At 36.4% G+C, this 15,619-nt stretch overlaps 2 protein-coding genes across 2 annotated transcripts; one reads left to right on the top strand and one right to left on the bottom strand.

Annotated features, from left to right (window-relative positions):
• Positions 1 to 2,715: 2,715 nt before the first annotated feature.
• Positions 2,716 to 13,205, top strand: LOC102604664 (protein decapping 5-like). The gene is made up of 7 exons (XM_006359888.2): positions 2,716 to 3,028; positions 4,018 to 4,118; positions 9,527 to 9,598; positions 9,760 to 10,569; positions 11,870 to 12,067; positions 12,230 to 12,340; positions 12,446 to 13,205. Exons 1-7 carry the CDS (start codon positions 2,842 to 2,844, stop codon positions 12,734 to 12,736), a joined length of 1,770 nt encoding a protein of 589 aa, XP_006359950.1. The 5' UTR covers positions 2,716 to 2,841; the 3' UTR covers positions 12,737 to 13,205.
• Positions 13,206 to 13,770: 565 nt separating this feature from the next.
• LOC102584125 (uncharacterized) lies at positions 13,771 to 15,613 on the bottom strand. Its single transcript, XM_015314601.1, has 3 exons — positions 15,266 to 15,613; positions 14,905 to 15,113; positions 13,771 to 14,169 (listed from the first exon to the last, which is right to left on the bottom strand). Exons 1-3 carry the CDS (start codon positions 15,368 to 15,370, stop codon positions 13,932 to 13,934), a joined length of 552 nt encoding a protein of 183 aa, XP_015170087.1. The 5' UTR covers positions 15,371 to 15,613; the 3' UTR covers positions 13,771 to 13,931.
• Between the last annotated feature and the right edge of the window lie 6 nt (positions 15,614 to 15,619).

Here is a 15,619-nt window from a genome sequence, read left to right as displayed (position 1 = left end):
AATATCCCAATTTTGGTCGGATTTGCTGTTGCGATACTAAACTTTCATGAGGACCTATTACCTCCCTAGACTATTTAATACTGTATTTTAAACATATATATTTGCCCACGTGGACATAAAAAATAATGCAAAATTATAAATAGTAATGTGTCCACGTGGGCACATATATACCTTTAAAATACACTATTAAATAGTTCAGGAGGTAAAAAATACGGTATTAAATAGTTCATATTTTTAATACAAACAATAATAATAATTGAAGAATTGCATCAATTTTCATATCATTATAAAAATAATAATAATAAATTGAAGAGTTACGTTGATTTTCTTTTGATGCGAGGTATAAGTTGTTGTAAACCTGCACGGCTTGCATGTAATCTTTTGTGCCATGGCTAGTTAGAGCATTATATCATGCCAGAATAATGTTATAGACATTGTGTTTCATGCTAGCTTGACATATGAGTTATGTGCATGTTAAATTATATGTTTAGCTGTTATTCATGCACAATGCATATGCTTTATAATTGAATACTTAATTTCACACACATGTGTTGCCATGACATGTGAGTTTTGATATATATGGTACATGAGTTATTTTTTTAGTGTGTGAATATGGCTTTATCTGTCGTGTGCTATTGTATAATTTCGGGAGCACACACATAATTATTGCCACAAGATCACCTTCATGGAGTAAAGGTCGAGCCATAATTATACATCTTTTATTGAAGACTTGCATTTGTTACATATTTTAATATGTTATCCTTATTGCATATCTTAAAATATGTATTTGCATACATCTTTTATGTTACAGTGTTCTTTATTTATGTTCGAATTGTATAATTGATTGTACAAGATATCTAAATAAGTATTTGTGGGTTAACTCTGCCACTACTTTGTATGAGGCGTTTGACGAGTTTACGAGGTATTTATTGATATTCTCATTCTATTCGTTGTTGTGTTTGTGCAAATTTCGATCTTTGTACCATTCGAGCTCGGGAGTGAATCGACTAAGTGGGTAAGATTGACGTAGTGAACTTCTAGTTTCATCCGCAATTGCTTGAAATTTTTCTTTTGTTTTATATTGTTCTTATTGCTCGAAATACATGTTTTGTTGAGATATTTGTACTAAACAAATCATAGAAGCTCACTACTTGCATCATTAGATTTTAGAGATATTTTGATATTTCCACACTTTATTTATTTCAAATTTATTATCCTTTAGTAATAACTGTTTTTAGATTACGATGTACTATAATACTATTGAAATTCTCAATAGGTTAGAATTTTATGGCTTAGACAAATTCGATCACAACAATTTTAGTGTTTCCCAATTGATAATCCATTGCCACTAAAAGCGCGATACGTATAACAAGGGCATAAACGTCTTTAAGCCTACGGAAAAAAATGGAATGAAAATTATTTTTTTTAAAAATAAATTATAGAATGGACCCAAAACTTTAACTATTTGTGCATTTCCCCCATTATATTTGTTGAGTTGATGATTTAACCCAATAACTTTTAAAAGAACATTCGAGAAAAGATCCCTCTTTAGAGAAAATGGCATAAATGGTCCCTAAACTATCACAGTATGTCTAAAATAGTCCTTTAACTATATATTTGACGGATATAGTCCTTTAACTATCCATCTTTTTGTCAAGTTTGGTTTCTATTTCACTTTTTATATCCACCGTTAACAAACACCATCATTTAGTACTTTCTCTCTTGATTTTCTTTTTCCCTCCTATTTTCTTCATTGTCGCTACAGTCAAGAAAATCCTTGAATCTAGATTTTGGCAAGTTTGGTGCAGTTTCTATGCTAGTTTTTGTGTAGTTTGGTGCTGATTTTTGGTGGTTGGGTGCTGCTGTCTGTGCAACAGTTTGGTGCTGTTTTTTGCACAGTTTGGTGACGTTTTTGGAGTTGTTTTTGTACAGTTTGGTGACCTTTTTGGAGTTGTGTTTGTGCAGCTTGGTGACGTTTTTGGAGATGTGTTTTGTGCAGTTTGGTGCTGATTTTTTGGTGGTTTGATGTTGCTGTCTAGTGCTGTGTTATGTATAGTTTGGTGTTGATTTTGCAGTTTTCTGTTGATTGGGTGTTTTGGTGCTGCAATTCGATCGAAGTTTTATAACTGCTATTTTTTTTTGTAGTTTAAGCTATTTTTTGCACTAAAACTGTTGAAAACAGAGCACTATAGTTCAATTTAGTTGCTGATTTTTGAACTTTTCTGCAATTTTATGCAGTTTCATTGATGTAATAACTGATTATTAACATGAAAATAGAATAAAATTTTCTCAATTGTGTTCGTTACTTTGCATTTTGCTTTAACTCACATGAAATAACGATCAACGACATAATTACAGACAATGAAGAAAAGAACTGAAAAAAAAGAAAGTGAGGAAATAGTGAGATAATAGACAAAGGAAATGACAAAAAAGAAAGTCAATGGAGAAGATTTGGAAAAAAGAAAGTGAGAAAACAATGAGATAATGGAGAAAAAAAGGTGGAAAAAAGAAAGGAGACAGAATTCAATCATGTATGTTAACGGTGTTTGTTAACACTTTTTATAAAAAGTGATATAGACCAAACTTAACAAAAGGATGGATAGTTAAATGACTATATCTGTCAAGTGTATAGTTAAGGAATCATTTTAGATCTACTATGATAGTTTAGGGACCATTTATGTCATTTTCTCTGCCTCTTTACAAGCCAAAGGGTGTGGTCCCAAAATAGAAACCGCCCTCTCTTCTCACAAAAAAAAAGCAAAGCCATAACAAATAAACAGCCAAAAATTTGATTCGCAGTTTCACACGCGCCCTAATTAGATTTTTCCTCTTTCGTAAACGATGGCGAATGATTCCGGTACCAATCAACCGCCGTCGACAGCGGCGGCGGTGGTGTCACCATCGCCGTCATCTACGCCGGATTCGTATATCGGTAGTTTCATAAGTCTGACATCGAAGTCCGAGATTCGTTACGAAGGAGTGCTGGACTTTCTTAATACTAAGGACTCTTCCCTTGGCTTGAAGAACGGTTAGATTTTAGCATCGTGTTGTAATTTTTCGTATTAATTATACGCATTGTTGTATCTGTATATGTTGTTGATGGGAAACTGGAAATGGATTATTGTTTTGTTTGAAAGATTATATTGGCTTTGTTAAATGATGTCATGGTTCTGTTGCATCTTCAATAACAAAGAAAAGGAAAGGAATGCCAGGAAAAGTTCTCAACTAGTTAAAATCTGGTATTGGAAATGTATTTAGATGTGATTTTGTAAGTTGGTACATGGTTTCATGTTGCTGTGGATTTTGAAGTGAAGCAGAAGGTGGACACCAATCTTGCACTCTTTGAAGCCTCAAGTGCAGCTCTTCTCTTCTCTTGTCTATTCTAAGTATCTTGCTCTAAAGCATTGGGTAGATTGGTGATGTTGACAGATTAATGCCTCTAACTTTATCTTCTGATTTTTTTTTTTTTAATTATGGCTTCGACCTATTTATATGTCACACTGGCCTCATGGGATATTTCAAATATTTGGCACACTTGTGTAACCAATAACTGGCTTTACACCAATGGGTTTTAAATCCTCTTAATTTTTGGTCCAACTCAATTTTAAATTATCATTTCTGCAATTCAGATGAACCCGAGGATGCTTTTCTTTCCCTAGAAAATAAAGTTTAATATGATGTGTAAATAAGTTTACTTTTATCGTTTCCGGAGTTTAATCATGCATGGCTGAACTGAGTTGCATCAAAATGGGGCAAATGGTGAAGAGTCTTCTTCTCCACCCTTGTGTGAAACACTGTTTTTTATGGCATGAAGCTTAGTTTTTCTATACCGCTGCTTTAGTGCGTTTTTTTGTCAACCATATAGGTTTCTCAATAACTTGTGCATTCCCGAGATAGAGGGTCAGGAATATTAGTTTCAGAATTGGATGCTGGCTTTATGCTTATGATTATTTCCATTTCGGAGCTCTCATCAATTATGGACAAAATGCCTTATTTTAACCAGTGCTCTATTTGCAGTGAGATCATATGGAACTGAGGGGCGTAAGAAAGACGGTCCGCAGATTCCTCCAAATGATAAAGTTTTTGAATTCATTTTGTTTCGTGGGAGTGATATTAAGGTACATGCATATATTTTGATTGGTATAAATCTCACTTCTACTTTTAGTAAAGAGACTCAATGCAGTCTGCTTAATGTGATGCTTCTACTTTTGACTTGTATATGCTCATTCCAAAGTATCTGTGCCTAAATTTCTTAATTACTCTTTCAAACTTACATATCATTACTCAAATTAGAAACCAATATTTTGTTCGTACAGGGAGTTTATTGTGCCATGTCGTGTTGACTATGTCTTCTTATTTTTGATAAACCGTGGCGTCCGGGCCGGGCTAGGCCATCTTGCGCGCACTTTGATGATTCACTTCATCTGATTTGACTAGTTAGACTCGCGAGGATAATTTCGTACTGGACAACCTAGAGGGGATTTTGTGCAAAATTTGTGAATATATCTTCAATCAGGTGTAAAAATTAACACCAAAATGGTGCCAGAAGTACATATTTGCACACAACCTTAGGCTTCCAAAAAATTGATCCAACTGTTCTATACACACAAGCTCCTCTTTACAACTAACTTATATAAAACAAGGGGACCTTTTATCTTCTGTGTTGTTTATTCTAAGTTTGAAAGCTTTGAGCAGGATGATGGATCGAACTGTTTTGGAGGGTTACTTGAAGGGTTTGATTCTTTGGTTGGGGGTGTAGGGACAATATTGGTGTCTCACTTATTGTTTGCAGATGTTACCTTGATCCTTGTGATGCAGTTGAGACCCAGTTGGATGATTTAGGCCAAGTTCTCATTTGGTTTCAGCCACAGGCAGGGCCAGGACTTAAAAATTAATTTGAGGGAGTGTGAGATTATTCCTGTTGCAAATACATTTAAAAAATTCATTGAAATCACCCATGGAAGCTTCATTTCATTTGATAAGATAAAACCTTCGTCCGCCGTTGAAACCATTTAGAACTTCGTCTGCCATTGAAGCAACAATTTAGCAGAGAAAGTCTTCGCCGTTGATACAAGGGTGTATATAGGGGGTTCATAACTACAAAAATACATCACAATATATAGTCAAATAAAATAAAGTCAAATACAGATACAGACAACAAAAAAATAAGGGTGTATATGGGGTACATAACCAAAAAGATACAGTCAACAAGAATACACCAAAAAAATACAAGAATGACATTGGATTACTTGTTCAAGTTTTGAAATGTAGGGATGGGGTTCTTCTTACAACATAGTGTGGAATTTGGTTATTTAGAGGGTTGAGAGGACATTAACAAGGTGGCATAAGAGATATTTGTTGAAAGGTTGGAAAGAAGTGCTCAATAAGAGCACACTATCGAGCATCCCTACTTTATACATGTGTTTGTTTTATGCTCCAACTTCTGTCACGGAAAAGTTGGAATAGATTTGGAGAAATTTTATGTTGGATGTGGCAGATAGATAAGGAAATTTTACTTGGTGTAGTGAGACACTATCCCATCTCCTTAAAAATAGGGAGGTCTTGGCATTGAAGATTGAAAGGTGTTTAATAAAGCCTTTCTTGACAAATGATTATGGAGGTTTGTGGTGGAGGTACACGCTTTGTAGGGGGGGGGGATAGCTGATAAATATGGTCTAGAGATATCACTTTGCCTTTCAGGTGTGGTCTATAGAGGAATCTCTTGAAGGTATGAGACTATTTTAGGGGAAAATATCTCATTCAAGGTTGGAGATGATGGGAGAGTAAATTTTTAGGGTCATAATTAGTGTGGGGACATTATTGAAAGATGATTTTTAGAGATTGTACAGAATATATTGCCAAAGAGAATCGACAATATTACAACTTAGGGGGACACAAGGTGGAGACTTTTGAGATTTAGATGAGAATTTCAAGATTGGGAAGTGTCGGAGTTACAAAGATTATTATCCTTACTACATAGGGAAGTCAGTCCGGTTGAGAACCCCGATGTTTGGTGGTGGGGCTTGGAAATAATGGAGTGTTCTCTGGTAAATCTTTCTATGAGAAGCTTTTAGTTAGGGAGGAGCATGTTTTCCCATGTAATACAATTTGGATTCCAAAGCTGCCGAGGAAGGTTCGGTTTTTCACCTGGTTAGCCGCTAGAGGGTGTTCTTCACTGCGGAAAATCTTAGAAAGCAGAAGGTTGCTTGTGTTAGTTTGTGTTACATGTGTAAGGAGATGGGCAAGGATGTGGATCATCTCTTGCTAAATTGTGGTTTAACCATGTGGTTATGCTGGGATTTGTCATATGTTTAGGTGGTTTGACACTCCATGGGAAACGAAGAAACTGTGAAAGAGTTGATGTTCAGCTGGAAGAATGGGAGGAGGAGAAGACGTAGGGCTTGGAACGTTGTTCCACTTGCGTTAATGTGGGTTGTTTGGAGAGAGAGATAAGAGAGCTTTTGTAGGAGTAGAGTCGAGTTTCTCTTAATTGAGAAGTTAGTCTCCATTCCCTCATTTTCTTTTGATGCACACAAAAAGTTCCTTGTTGTATAGATGATTGGGTGGAGTTTGTAGAGAAGCATATCCTTTTGTAGATTCTCTACCTTTTGGTGTTTTCAGTAAATGTTACTTTCATTGTCCTTATCCAAAAGAAGAATGGAGCAGATGAGCTTAAGGACTATAGACCTATAAGCCTAATAGGAGGAGTTCACTAAATTATCTCATAACTCATCACAGAAAGGCTAAAAACTGGCATGGAGAAACTTGTCAATGACCATCAGATGACCTTATAAAGGAGGCAAATCCTGGATGCAGCCTTGCTAGCAAATTAGTTGGTAGCTTCCAGGACTAAATGAAACAGACCTGGAATTGTATGTACTTGATGTCGAAAACACTTCTCTGATCATGTCAATGGGTCCTTTCTCTTGAAGATTCCGAGGGATATGGGATTTAGAGAAGATATATAAACCGGTGTATCTAATTGTAAAGTTTTCAGTATTAATCAATGGAAGCCCCGAAGGTTTCTTTCACTCAAGTAGGGGGTTAAGAAAAGGGGATCCTCCATCTCCCTTTTTTTTTAATTAGCAATGGAAGGCCTCAACCACATATTAAGAACATCTAACTCAAACAAATGGATCAAGGACTTTGGATCCTTGAACAACATTGCAACAATCTGGAGATCACACACCTGCTTTATGCAGATGACTCTAATCTTTTGTGATGCACAAGTGATTCAGATTAGGCACCTCAGAGCCATTCTTAAATCTTACCATATTTGAAGCCCTCTGTGGCCTACATATGAACTGGGTTAAGAGCTATCTTTATCGAGTTAATCAGGTTGATGATGGGCTCAATGCACTTGCTAGAAATCTAGACTGTCAGTTGGGATCCCTACCAATTAGATATCTAGGAATGCCAGTTGGTGCAAAGAGCTAATCTAAGGAGATTAGATTTGGAATGAGGTAATTGAAAGATGTGACAAAAAATTAGCAAGACTGAAAAGCCACTACTTTTTTTTTTTGATAAGACAAGTGGTATTAATAACAGCATCAGGAAGATGCAAAATTTACAAGATATGGCATTTGAGCTTACAAAAAAATCTCTGGCTAACTATACAAACTATCTAAGCCAGAGCTAATGAGTTAGTAAAATCCTGAAGTTGTTCTGCATTAACAGCAGGATACAAGTTGGTCCAACTAAACAAATTTTCAGTGCACCTAGTCTTCAAAATGCCTAAAGCTGCTGACTCTCCATCAAAACATCTCTTGTTCCTCTCTAACCAAATACACCAAAAAATACAAGCAGGTATCATAATCCAGATCTTCTTGATGGCTTTGTCAATGAAAAGCCACTACTTGTCATTTGGGGGAAGATTAACTCTAATCAATTCAGTACTAGATGCTCTCCCAACTTATATGATGGGTTTATTTCCTATTCCCGGGAGTGTGGAAGAAAAGGTTGATAGGTTGAGAAGAGATTTCCTTTGGCAAGACAACAAACAAAGAAGAAGCTGGAACCTGTTGAAATGGGAGAAACTAACTCTCAATAAGAAGCAAGGAGGTTTGGGCATTAGGAACCTCAGTTCCCACAATCAGAGTCTTCTCCAAAAATGGGTATGGAGATTCAATTTTGAAGACAACACAATCTGGAGAAAGTTCATCTCCCAAAAGTATGTTATGCCAAGCCAATGGACAACATTAGCAAGTGCCAAGTAGATCCACTTATGGTACCAGACTACCATCTTATGGTGAATAATCAGGAATCAATGACCAGCTTTAAATATACACACATGTGTCAAGGTTGGGAATCGCCTAAAATCTGATTTTTGGGATGATATTTCGACGGGTCAAAGTCCCTCTAAAGAGAACCTCTTCTCTGAACTATACTCTATCTGCATGCGACAACAACCAAAGGTTAATCAGGTATGGGCAACACAAATGAAACCTGATTTTTAGGAGAGCTTTAAATGACGGGGAACTCAACTAAGTAGCAAACTTGCTACACATTCTGGAAGCTTTCAAGATGACTGCTAAGGTTCCAGACAATCCAAGTTGGAAGCTGAATAGCGAAGAAATCTTCACTGTTAAATCTGTGTACTGGAATCTAAACTATAATACCTCTATAACAGTGTTTTGGCCCTGACCCTGAGTTGAAAGTCAATATCCCTCCCAAAGTTTCTTGTATTACCTGGCTGGTGGGCACCCGATAAATTACGAAGAAGAGGTTTCCAGATTTGCTCAAAGTGTTCTCTATGTGGACTGAATGGGGAGACTAATGAGCACCTATTAATTTATCACAAGATAACAACAATTTTGTGGCACATGTTCTTTTGTATCCTAGGTATCAGCTGGGTCATGCCCAGAACCACTTTTGATCTACTTAGTAACTGGAAGGAGATTGGAAAAAAGATATAGAGGTGAGAATTAGTGGCAATTGATCCCCAGCTTGCATATGCTGGATAGTCTAAATAGAGAGAAACTCAAGAATTTTTGAAGATACAAGCAGCTCCATTCACACAATTAGGATGAAGTGTCTTAGTCTCTTGTACTTTTGGTGTAAACACAATCTTTTTGAGGATAACAGGGGATTTGATAGATCAAAATAGGTAAATTGTAATATTGCAGCTCTATAGTTCTGGACAGTCTCCTTTTGGCTCTTATATGAGCTTGTAACTACTCATTTCAGCACTACCCAAGTGCCGGCACTGCCGCCTTTCTCTATATCTGCAAGTTATTACCTTTCTCAAAAAAAAGTTAAGAAAAATTATTTCCCATTCTTAAAATAACTCTCTGCCCCTAAAAGGTGGGTGGTGGTGGGGCAATTAACGGAAGGAGGTTACATACAAGAAGTCTACCTGGTTGTTGTCCTTGCAATGACCAATTGGAGTGGCTTCATTGCATCAATTTATTCGTAAATTTTGTGCTTCACTGATTTTGTGGTAATCGGTTTCCTTTTAGTCAGAAGATCAGCGTTTTCTCTCTTTGCCTTTGAAGGTTGATTCTAAGAAAAATATATTCTCTTTCAGGATTTGCAAGTAAAATCCTCGCCATCTCCTCAAGTGGAAGAATCATTGGATAATGATCCTGCAATTATTCAGGTGCTTAATCTGCTTTATTCGCAATAGATGATGACTTAAACTATCTATTGTAAAATTTGCATGGGAGATTATGCTGATAATATGTACCCAAAAATTCTGATAGTAGTTTCTAGATTTTATTTATCTTCCACAGTAATATAACGCCATTTTGATTTCTGTAGTCACGCTATGCTGGAGTCTCCCCAAGCTCTTCAAAATCGGTGTCACTTAATGGTGGATCTTTTACAGAATATGGCTCTTACAAGGGACCTGCTTCCTTGAATAGTGTGCCACCTTTGCATCAATCGGTAAACCAGACTGAATATGGCGCTTCTCAGGCAACTCAATCCAACATGGGTTCTTATGCAGCTCCCTCTTACCAGCAAAGATACAGTGAACCCACTAGCAGTCACCATGCTCCGCAACATTCTCTTCCACCTTCTGCTTCACATGTGATGATGCAGGATTTGAAGCAGGCTTACCCACTCCAAGGCCCTGAACATTTCTCTTCAGCTGTTCTACCAAAAAGCGTAGCTCCAGTGCCTGTGGTTACCACTGCAAATTCTTTATCTTTCACTAGCAGACAAAGTCTTGCACCACAGCAACTTCCTATGGCTCCCAGTATTAACATTGTATCTCCCTTATTATCTGTAACCTCTTCCATGTCTTCTTATGCATATACTCCTGCATTTCCCCAATCTAGTCAAACTGTGGGTTACTCTGGTGCTCCAATCTTTTCTAGAATAGGTTCTAATGCTTCACCCTTATATCCTGTATCCCCAGTTGTAGATTCCTCATCAGGTGTCTTTCCACAACAACCCCCCAGATTGCTAACTCCGGATCAGTTATCTCTACCTAGTTTTTCTGGGCAATTATATTTAGATCAGAAGGACCTTGGTGTTCTCAGCTCAGAACCTCAGAATCCCTCGTCATCATTTACTACTTCAGCAGTCCAAGCGCCATTGTTGCCATTGCCACCTGCTGCAAAGAAGGTTATTTGCTCTTCATTTTTTGACCAGTGTCTGGTTGAATTTTCACTGTAATTATTGATATAGAACCATTTCTTCCCTTACGTAGTTCAATTGCCTTATTCTATGATTTGTAGTGGCAAGTCCATTGGATGCCAGTATTAACGTGGTTGAATTACTGTGGAACTGGTTCTGCTTGTCATTCATTTAATTGCTTCGACAAGTGACCATGTACATCTGATGCTTGCTTGCTTTCCATTTTTATTTGAGGTTGGGTGCTACTAGGATCCTAAGTTATGCCCTTGCTTGTCAAAGTGTGATGTGCTTGATAGTTTGATTCTATCACTGTTTCCTCCTTTGCCTTTAAATTCAAACTTTACATCCGTGTTTTATATTGATCTGGACATAGTATGTTGCATGTACTCTTCTACGGATAAAGTAGATTGGATGACATGACACAATTATGCATATTTGCGGTTATCTTGTAACAATCAGTGGGCTTACATTTATTTTACTGTTTTCTGGAAAAAGAAAAGTCTAGAAGCAATGGAGAACTAGAACTCAATAAATCTAGATGCAGCTTTCTTGTCACAATGTGGATTCAAGATGCAAAAGCTAATTCCTGCTTACCACCTGTCTGAAGCTCAAGTAAAGTTTTTTTTATAAGGTCTGTATAGGCATGTCGTGGGTATGAATATGTTGTGGTGAAAGCCTAGCAAATTGATGTAGGATGACGTATTAAGGCCCCTGATGGAAGGGAATGGTAGAAGGGATGCATTTTCAGTAGAGAAAGAGAGATGAGAGAGAGAAACAATGGAAGACATAGCATTACTAAAGTAAGAGTATTGTGAGAATTCACTTTGTATACCTTTTAGGTTTTACCACTGGCAATTCAAGCTGAAAATATAGAGCGAAGGATGAAGAAGGAGAAGAGCTTTCGTGGTATTTGGTTTGGGCCATAAAAAGAATGTAAGAGATTGAATAAGGGGTTTAGGTGGTCGGGGTTTATGAAATGACTGGTCTAACATTTTAAACGAGAATAATTAACCTATAGTAACACTCCTGCATTCCTTGGGCATAATACCTAAAGGGTGGGAATTGCATCAAACATAGCTCCTTTAAGATTCTCTGTTATCAATAAGTTTAGGGACTTGAAGATCCATGCCATTTCCAAAAGTGTTCCAAAACTAACGATGTTTCTGTAACAATGCAAATTACCTTTGCTTTATAAATGTTTCTTCCTTGTCAAAAAATGTTTCTGCCTCTGGAAGCAATTTCGTAACCATCTAGCTTATGAATTTATTTTTGTTTTGAACTTTTGCAGTTGCAATCATCTTCAGAGTTTACCGAAGAGTTTGATTTTGTTGCAATGAATGAGAAGTTCAACAAAGATGAGGTGTGGGGTTATCTTGGAAAAGCAAAACAAACAGCTAAAAAGATGGACGGTGTGGATAATGCTTTGGTCAATGAGGACAAGGGGAATGAAGTAGATCATGGCTTGGATTCTAATTCTGATCCCAAAGTAGGTGTCAAGCATTTTAAACACGTATAATCGAATTATCCACATGTTATTTTGCATTATATTCCTCTTTACCAGCCTTTGAGTCGTATTACTCATATAATATGATTGCCATAAGTGTGTTAAGTTTTTGATCATTTAATTCTCCTCCTGATTTCTGCGCAGCCTGCCTATAATAAGGATGACTTCTTTGATAATATATCCCGCAATACAGTTGCTCGTGGAGGTAGGAATGGGCAGAATCGCCTTTCTCAGAGGATGAGGCAGGATAGTGAGGTTCGTCTACCCCTCAACTAAATATTCACTGAGTTTTGATCAATTACTATTACACACTAGTGACAGTAACTAACAAGTCACTCCTTTTTTTGTTATTGCCTCCAGACTTTCGGTAACCATCAACAAAGGCCTTATGCAAATGGTGGCTATGGGCCTGGGCCTGGTGGCTATGGGCCTGGAAATGGTGGCTATGGCCCTGGACATGGTGGGCACCGTGGTGCATATGGCTATGGGCCTGGAAATGGTGGCTATGGCCCTGGACATGGTGGGCACCGTGGTGCATATGGCTATGGGCCTGGAAATGGTGGGCACCGTGGTGCATATGGCTATGGTTGGGGAAGGGGGTATAATAACTATGGCGGTAGGGGCCGTGGAGGAGCGCACATGAGGATGTAACATATTCATTGGAGTTCTGCATGGTGTCTTGTTATGTCGTTTTCTGCAGTATTCAACGCAATGGCAGAGTAAATCTCCCGCTAGTTTATGACATTTGCTGAGGAGTTCAATACCAAATGTTACCAAACTACCAATTACTACAGTTGCAGGTGTATTAGGAATTGTTATTCATGGCTGGTTCATGTTTTATTTTTTGGTCCAGCGAGCCAGGTTTTTCTACATGCTTTACACGACTATTGCTATCGTGTATGTATGCCCTAGTGGAGATTTGAGTTTTTCAATCAGTTCACTTGTTATCTCGTCTGATATACACACTACTTGTCGTTAGATCAAGGAGATTTGATGTGTAAGTTGTCTGGTAGTTTCTTTAGCTCAAATTAGACTGAGGAAATGAACTTGGTCTTCTCTTCAGTATTAAAAAACATAAGTAGACACTTTTATATAAACAATTACATATATTTGGCGTATTCAGTGAATACGAACAGGATTCTTGGAGGAACTGGTCCCCTAATTTAGCTGTTTTTTTTTTTAAAGAAAGATTTTCTTAGACAAGTAATATTGACAAATGTCTCCTAAGATGGTGGAGGGTTTTTCTGCTGGACACGTGCATTTTCTGACTCCTTGAAATATTAATTATACATCTCATGATCTCAATGTATTAATTTGCAATTTATAACACATCACCACCATGTGTGGAGGAAGAAAAAAAGTTTGTGCATTTCCAATCTTTTTCTTAGATTGAAAGGGACCACATAAAACATAGGTCTTCACTTTATTCTCCTTCCATCCCCCCACCCCTTACCCCGCCCCCAAAACGGAGGGTGAGGGGTGTTGACATGTAGGAGGTAATAACATGTACTCCATATAATCAGTTGAGATATTACTTTATTCTCCTTCCTTTCCCTCACCCCTTGCCCTGGCCCCCAAAACAGAGGGTGAGGGGCGTTGGCATGTAGGAAGTAAGTTGATTTGAACATTATAATTATTTATAAAAAGAAATGAGAAAAAAAAGAGATACACATTTGTATTTGGAAGTTGGATCTTATGTGTTTTTTTAAAGGAGGTTGGAGGGCATTGATTCTTTATCTCGATCATAAAAGTAGAATAACAAAAAAGTTGTTGCTAAGTAAGTCTATGCATTTTGTATTTCATAATTTCTCATATATTTGTATCTTTTTTTTCTTCTTCTATATATTCAACTTGTTGTAGGGGTATTTTGCCATCTTGTTTGTACTTGGTCCTTCTTTCTTATTTTGAAGATAAGGGGACCAAGTGTTGTGCTCAAAGTTATAAATACCAAAATAGCTGAAATAATATAGACACCATTATTGACTATGTAACATTCACCATCTAGCCACCCTTCACCAAGTGGTTGGGTTTTGCTCATGCTAATGCTAGTTCCTATTAAAATTATTGCCATCACAAAGCTCAACCTGCAAAATATAGTCATTTCTCAAAATATTAAATTTATTACATTCAAAAGGCAATATTGTAAAATTGATATTCTATTTATTGTTCTTTAAGGGTGTCCAAGTAAATACTGAACGAGTAAAAGCGAATGGTGAGGATATTTTGATGGGAAAATTACCCAAATGTGCATCAAGAAAAGATAATACTAATATTTTATAAATTAATTTGTTTTATAAAAAGAAGGTAGCAATGAACTTTTAAGAAATTAATATTGAAACTTATAATTCATTTATTGGTGGGTAACTATAGCCCACATGCAATATTATTTCTCATCAGAAAAATAGAGAAACCTGATCAATTAAAATAAGAAAAAAAATTCTTGAATTAATTTAACTTCAAACATTCATGTGCATATGTTGCACATTCTGTTTTAACACTCGTATCTTGCCACTTCAATACTAATTCCTATTTTATCAAATGAATAAGTATAAAAATTTCTCTATTAAAATTTCATAATTTCCCCTTATTTAGACCTGATAAAAGTATTAAATGATTTATATCACCAATATAAAGAATTTATAATAAGATCATCTTTATCTGTTATAGCAATTATCCTATCATATTTTTAAAATTGTAATTCTCACTTTTCAAGAATGCTTATGTGTTGGGTATATTAATAATTTTCTTTTTTATATTCACGATGTATATAACTTAAACTCAAAAAAAAAATTGATTTTAGAAATGGATGGAGTACCTACCATGAGATAAAACAAATGAGGCCAGTAATGGTAGGTTTCTTGTTAGTCTTTGAATTGTTTTGATGATCCCTTGAGAAGACATTTCTACAAATCAACAAATTCCCAATCACTTGACCCATAATTAAACAAATTAAAGCTCCAATTCCCAATTCAAAAGCTACACTTTTTGGCAAGTAACACAATTTCCCATCAAACCTCAGATCTTCCTTCTACAAATATAAAAAAGATAGACAATCAAACAAAATTGAACAAACAAAAAAAAATCCAATTGAAAAGAAAAAGAAACAACAATAACAACATATCCAGTGTAATCCCAGAAAACAATTGTCTGGGAGGATAGAATGTACGCAAAAGAACTTACCTTTGTTTTCTTGAATTCAGCAGCTATGCATAGAGAGATGGAAACAAGGGCAAGGGCAGTGATAAAAGAGATAAAAATTGGGTAAATGAATTGATGATTTTCCATAACACTTTATTTTTCTTTTTATGGGGTTGTATTTTTTCAATGAGAAAAGAAGAATAAAGAGAGAAAAAACAGATTTCACAAAGAAAACTTGAAGATTACTCAAAGGATATATAGTTTGGTGGTAGAAATATTTGGTTTTCTTGGAAATATAGGCATCAATTCTTGATTTGTAATTACTCAACCAGTCAACTCTTTAACTGTTTTAGTGGATTTTCAAGTTGTTGAAGGAGAGAGACATATTGAGGGGTG

Source organism: Solanum tuberosum, unplaced genomic scaffold (genome assembly GCF_000226075.1).
Source record: "Solanum tuberosum cultivar DM 1-3 516 R44 unplaced genomic scaffold, SolTub_3.0 scf00303, whole genome shotgun sequence".
NCBI lineage: Eukaryota > Viridiplantae > Streptophyta > Magnoliopsida > Solanales > Solanaceae > Solanum > Solanum tuberosum.
The sequence above is the reverse complement of the archived record's forward strand: the minus strand, read 5'-3'. Positions and strand labels throughout refer to the sequence as shown.

Coding starts and splice junctions, on each gene's coding strand:
- LOC102584125 (XM_015314601.1), bottom strand. CDS start 15,370: ATGGAAAATCATCAATTCATTTACCCAATTTTTATCTCTTTTATCACT. Junction 15,114..15,265: donor CTGAATTCAAGAAAACAAAG/GTAAGTTCTTTT, acceptor TTATATTTGTAG/AAGGAAGATCTGAGGTTTGA. Junction 14,170..14,904: donor CTCATTTGTTTTATCTCATG/GTAGGTACTCCA, acceptor TATATTTTGCAG/GTTGAGCTTTGTGATGGCAA.
- LOC102604664 (XM_006359888.2), top strand. CDS start 2,842: ATGGCGAATGATTCCGGTACCAATCAACCGCCGTCGACAGCGGCGGCG. Junction 4,119..9,526: donor TTCGTGGGAGTGATATTAAG/GTACATGCATAT, acceptor ATTCTCTTTCAG/GATTTGCAAGTAAAATCCTC. Junction 12,068..12,229: donor ATTCTAATTCTGATCCCAAA/GTAGGTGTCAAG, acceptor ATTTCTGCGCAG/CCTGCCTATAATAAGGATGA.